A 6,000-nucleotide genomic window follows, 5' to 3' on the forward strand; every position below is an offset into this window, starting at 1 on the left:
ACCCCATTACCTCCAACCGGGACTTGCCCCCGACACCCGCGTGTCACCCAGCCGTCCCCTTCCCCTGGGCATCTAGGGGAGGCAGCCAGGATGCCGTGACTCATTGAGAGTCTGGGCTAAGTGGGGAGCTGGGTCTAAATCTGGTGTGGAGATCACGACGAGGCTGTACCCGCAGAGGTGCACGGGGCCCTACAGGGGTGAGGTGCCGGAAGATGGAGGTCAAGGTACATTGCTCCCTTGACTTTTTTTTCTTTTTTTTTCTTTTTTTTTTTACAAATATCTTTTCTTTAGGGGCGCCTGGATGGCTCAGTCGGTTAAGCGTCCGACTTCGGCTCAGGTCATGATCTCTCGGTCCGTGAGTTCGAGCCCTGCGTCAGGCTCTGTGCTGACAGCTCAGAGCCTGGAGCCTGTTTCGGATTCTGTGTCTCCCTCTCTCTGACCCTCCCCTGTTCATGCTCTGTTTCTCCCTGTCTCAAAAATAAATAAAACGTTAAAAAAAATTTTAAAAAACCCAAATATCTTTTCTTTAATTATTATTATTTTCAATTTATTGTTATTTTTAATTTTTTTTTTCAGTTTTATACCTTTATTTGACAATCAGCGACTAATTCTCCTCCATTTTAACTGTCTGGAGATTTTTTGTGAGCGGTGACAGGTGCATAGGTAACCAACGTAGAGAGCTGGTCTGGTGAACCTCCATCCTCGCTGTGTATTCTGGACCGCCACACACGGGTACACGATGGAACGTTCCTTCTTCCTTAGGCCCAGACAGCTTTGTTGAGCCTTGGCGTCAAAGCTCGCATCTGGAGTTTCCATCTCCCTCGTGGCGAATGTCCAGATCTCCTCGAGGGCCAGAGGGGCTCCCTTCTTGAAACCCACTCCATGAATGCGCTTGTGAATGTTGCTGTGTTCTCTGGACCCCACCTCCTTGATGGCAGAAGGGCCCTTCTCGCTACCCTTCGTTGTGGGAGCCATTCTGCCGGGCCCCCGGGTGGAAAGGAACACCTTCGGTTTTCAGCGTTAACTCCCCGGAATCATAGCCGACGTCTGGGAACCGGTTGGGAATCATTTAAATGCATGGAGGAGAAAACCCAACTAAAATTAAGCTAAGACAATGTAACAATATAAAAATGGGGAAGGTTCAATGAGGGAAGAAATCAGCCGTCAGTAGATTATGTCCAGACACAGATACATGCAGAATACAAATGGGGGGGGGGGGGGCAAAGGTGCCTGGGTGGCTCGGTTGGTGAAGGGTCCGACTTCAGCTCAGGTAATGTTTGTTTTTGAGAGAGAGCGAGAGAGAGAGCGCGCGCGCGCGCGCGCGCGCGCGCATGCAAGCGGGGGAGGGGCGGAGAGAGAGGGGGACAGAGGATCGGAAGAGGGCTCTGCGCAGCGGGGGCTCAAACCTGTGAACCGTGAGATCATGACCTGAGCTGAAGTCGGACGCTTAACCGGCGGAGCCCCCCAGGCGCCCCTTCATTTGGGTTTTGCTCAAATGTCACTTTCATGGAGAAGCCTTTCCTGACCGCTTTGTAGGAAACAGTCTCTCCCTTCCCCTGCCTTCTTTCCCAGCGGAGCGCTCATTATCCACCCGACATTTCATGAGATATTTGTTGATTAATCGTCAGTGCACCCCCCCCCCCCCCCCAGAAAGTCAGGTGCATGAGGGCAGGAGTGTTGTCTGCGTTGCTTACTGCTACACCCCCTAGAAAGGTGCCTGGCACAAAGCAGGTGATCAATAAATATCTGGGAACGTGTGGAATAAAAGAAGACCTGATGTTACAGGCAATGTTTTGTGCCTACGTGCCTTTCTAAGGGGCAGGGGCCATACTTTCTGTCACCTCTCCAAAGGGGGTCTGGGAGCCCAAAGTTTAAGAGCTACCATCAAAGTTGGTCCTTTTAGACCCGTGGTTTAGAGGGGCGGGAGAGGGACCCCTGGACAGAGCCCCAGGAAGGACGAAGAAAGGGAATCTGGGGTTAAGGTGGAGGCCAGGACGTAGGGACTAGTCCATAGGTGACCTGTGTCAGAGGACATGAGGGAGGACACGTCGTGAGAGGAACCCAGGACCCCCTCCTGCTCTTCCTCCCTGCGTTGGGGGCAGACGTGGTTCCCTCCCCCAGCCTCCAGTGAGAAGACAAACAGTGATTTCAAAGACAACCAGAAACGCTCTTTATTCGCTAGAGCTCAACCCCCCAGGGCCCCAGCCAGGAGCCAAAAACCACGCAACTTAAAACCTGACCTGGGCTCTTTCTTTACTTCGCCCCTAACATAAAATCTAGGCACCTGCCTTTCCCTTCTGGGCACTTTTAAAACCCCATGCTTCTCGGGGAGCTTGTTGACTTAAGTGTTGGAGGATGAAAAAAAAAAAAAAAAAACAGGAGAAAAAAAAAAGACCTTTAGCAAACTAGCAGGATTTGAAGGGTGGGAGGCGGTGGAGAGACGCCCTTGGGCTGGGTGAAAACACCCATTGGTGATTTGCAGGTGGGGGTTGAGTGCTGTGAAATGGAATGAACAAGAAGGTGGGGGGGGGTGAAAGGTGTCAGCACACCACAAGGTTCTCCACTCCCAGATAAGCCTTCGAAGACAGGGTGCCCCCCCCCCCGTGTCCCCTCCCTCCCCCAGTTCCTGATGATGGATGGGCTGCTGGGCCAGGGAAGGAACAGTCCAGGGAGGTCCATGAGGCACCGGTGGCTCTACAGGTGGCTGAAGAAGGTGGACAAGGCTGGTCTCGAGTCAGAATCCCATCTGGAATGTTCTTGGGGGGGTGGGGAGTGTCCAAACCAGTCTTGTTCACTCTCTCCAGATTCTGAGGGCTGGCCTGGGAGAGCACACGGTGTCCCCTAGGTCCATGGATGCAAGAACCCACGAGGAATGGAACCAGAGGGCTGAGAAGTTGAGGGGGGCAGGGCTAGTGTCACCAGCAGCCCCAGGAGGAGTAAAGATCCATGAACGGTGGCGCACAAAGGGCCACGAGGCCGTGCGGTCCCAAGAGGCAGCGGTCCTGCCGCACCAAGAATCCACAGACACCCCCAGGACAGAACCCCCGTGGCCGAGACGTCCCAGGGGCAGGGCTGGCTTGGCCCCCTAACAGCCTCTGTTGTTTCAGGATCCAGCAGGGATGTCCTTCTGGGGGGCCAGGAGTTCCAGAGGGCGGGGGGAGTCAGGGGGAGGGCCCTGGGACTTGGCAGGGACTGAACCAGGAGGGGGTGGGGGGCGGGCACCTCACAGTCCTCAGCGCTTGACCTTGCGGCCGGCCGAGTTGCGCCCGCTGCGGCGGTAGAGAGACTGCTGGCCACCGTTGAGTGGGCAGTACTTGAGAGTGTGTGCCTGGCCGCCGGTGGCCCCGCACAGGGGACACACGTAATGCCGCAGGATGGGGCACATCACCACGCCGTCTGGGGTCTTCAGCTGGTGTGACGAGTAGACGTGACGCGATTCCCCATTGTGCTTGCAGAAATTGCACAAGGTGGCCAGGCCTCCGCTGGCCCCGGGCCCTCCCGGACCCTGAGCCTGCTCCAGCGGGGGCCCAGGTCTCGGCTCCCCGGTCCCTGGGGCCTCTGGCCTCTGCCCCCCACTCTGGATCAGCGCCAACACCACCTGGCTCAGGTTGAAGTAGTCCTTCCACATGTCGAAGGGAGGCAGCTGCATGGCTCTCCGGCAGAGGTGACGCGTGGCTAGAGAGAGGCCAGGGCCGCGGGGACCAGGGGGAAAGAGCGGCAGGTGCTTTTACGGAGCAGGGAGGAACTGCACCCCCTTTTATACTCCCCCAAAGACCCTTCTAAGCAAAGGTGGAGCTTAGGATTTAAAGGGCCCACTCCTTACCCACGACTCCATCTGACTGTAATCCCCCACAGAGATCAGGAAGGAGGCCCTTTCCCTGGTCTCTGGTCCTTGCTCTGCCTCCAGGGTGCCTCGAGACTTCCAGAAAGGCCCTTCCTTTCCCCTGGCCTCAGTTTCTCTATCCATTCAATAAAGCTCCGTGTCCACAAATGCCCCTCTGACCCCCCTCCTCCTTTACTCGCGGGCCGGGGTCCTCCATTTACTCCAGACCCGTTCCTGATTATAATAACCGCCCCTTACCACGGACCACACGCTATGCTGCACAGTTCCCTGCGCGATCTGATCTCCTTCTCACTGCGGTTATGGGCCCCATGTGATAGATGAGTTACCTGAAGCTCAGAGGGGGAAACTCACCGGCCCAGAGTCACAGAGCATGCAAGTGACCGAGCTGGGGCTCTTACCCAGGTCTTCGGGACCCCAAAGCAAGCACTCCACCTAGCTCTTTTGGGTTAAAAGCTAATTTTTCCATCACGTCTGGACCTGGGAAGCATATATTCAATACATGTTTTTTGAGTGCACACCACAGTGTTTTATAAGTGACATCTATAAACAGGTTTTGAGCCTCATAGCCACTCAAGGAGGTGGTTATCACTTGCATTTTATAGAGGAGGATAGGGGGCTCAGAGAGGTTAAGGGAGGTTCTCAAGGTCACACAGTAGGGAAATGGCATAACTGGAATTCACGCCCCATGTGACTCTAGAAATACTGGGAATTGATCTTAGAAGCAGCAGGCAGAGGACCTTGGCATGGCACAGCCTTACTTAGAATGCCCCGTCATGGCCCTGTGCGTTGTCACAAATCCTACCTGAACTTGGGGGCCAGGAAAAGCCTTTGCCTCCTGCCCACGTCACCTCGGGGAATTCTTCCTCCACTAACCATCTCCATTTGTTGCCTTGACCACTCAGTGCAGAGTCACCAAGGCTCCTTGTTTTGGATGCTGGAAACTCAGCAGTGACGGCTACCTAGTGCCCGTTTCACGAGCTGCCAGTTCACTGGGGGGACAGCCAGCAAATGAGAAAACAATAGACCCAAAATACCCGCTTACATATAGCGAGGGTGCTCCAAGGGAGGCGGGGCTGAGGGAAGTAACCTAGAAGCTGAAACCACAGAGAAGAATCTTCCAGAAAGAGGAACGCAAGCTATGGAAGCCTAAAATTTGGGGACAGCAAGAGGGATAGGGACAGAGCGAGTATCCCAAGATAAGCCAGCCCAGCGTGCAGGGGTGGCTAGAAGCCATCGGACTATGGATCGCTTTTAGGGGATGTTTTGGAAATGGTTGGGGGCTCTTTGGGTTTGTCACAGCGATTGGAAGAGTGACTGGAGGGGCGCCTGGGTGGCTCAGTCGGTTAGGCGTCTGGCTTCGGCTCAGGCTACGATCTCGAAGTTTGTGAGTTCGAGCCCCGTGTCGGGCTCTGTGCTGACAGCTCAGAGCCCGGAGCCTGCTTCGGATTCTGTGTCTACCTCTCTCTCGGCCCCTCCCGTGCTCGCATTCTGTCTCTTTCTCTCTCTCAAAAATAAATAAACGTTAAAAAAAAAAAAAAAAAAGGAAGTGTGACTGGAATTAGTGAGCAGAGAATGCCGGATAGCTCAACAACCCACATGACCAAGATCTGTTTTGGGCCCCATTTAACTGTCCAGTGTGTTATTGGACACCCACATGTGTAGAAAAAGCCATTTATGATGATCTAAGCCTAGAACCTAGCTGTGTTTTGCGTATAAACGCCAGCACTTTCACGATATTTTCAGATACACTGACTCTTCTTGGAACGCAATTACCGCGTATATTGTTTTCCAGAGTTGTTCACTATTTCGAGAAGCCCCACCACCCAGCCTAATGGTGGCAACTGTCCAGACAACACACAGTTTATTCCTGTCTCATTCATGGACGTCTACACAGAGATGCTAGTATCCGCCTGATGAGATGGGTTTTATTTATTTATTTATTTATTTATTTATTTATCGAAAGATACCATTTTTTAAATGTTCATTTTTATTTTTGAGAAAGAGAGAGACAGTCAGAGGGCTGGGGGGGGAGGAGCAGAGAGAGAGAGAGAGAGAGAGAGAGAGAGATAGAATCTGAAGCGGGCTCCAGGCTCCGAGCTGTCCACACAGAGCCCGACTCGGGGCTCGAACTCATGACCTGAGGAGATCGCGACCCT

General features: G+C 53.8%; 1 protein-coding gene across 1 annotated transcript; it reads right to left on the bottom strand.

Moving 5' to 3' along the window:
• Positions 1 to 3,192: 3,192 nt before the first annotated feature.
• On the bottom strand, positions 3,193 to 3,649 carry NANOS2 (nanos C2HC-type zinc finger 2). Its single transcript, XM_025914271.2, has one exon. It carries the CDS (start codon positions 3,647 to 3,649, stop codon positions 3,233 to 3,235), a length of 417 nt encoding a protein of 138 aa, XP_025770056.2. The 3' UTR covers positions 3,193 to 3,232.
• Positions 3,650 to 6,000: the final 2,351 nt, after the last annotated feature.

Source organism: Puma concolor, chromosome E2, assembly GCF_028749965.1.
Source record: "Puma concolor isolate L17-30 chromosome E2, mPumCon1.1.hap2, whole genome shotgun sequence".
In the NCBI taxonomy this organism is placed as follows: Eukaryota; Metazoa; Chordata; class Mammalia; order Carnivora; family Felidae; genus Puma; species Puma concolor.

What these genes read in the sequence shown, in the direction of transcription:
- NANOS2 (XM_025914271.2), bottom strand. Translation starts at nt 3,649, where the DNA reads ATGCAGCTGCCTCCCTTCGACATGTGGAAGGACTACTTCAACCTGAGC.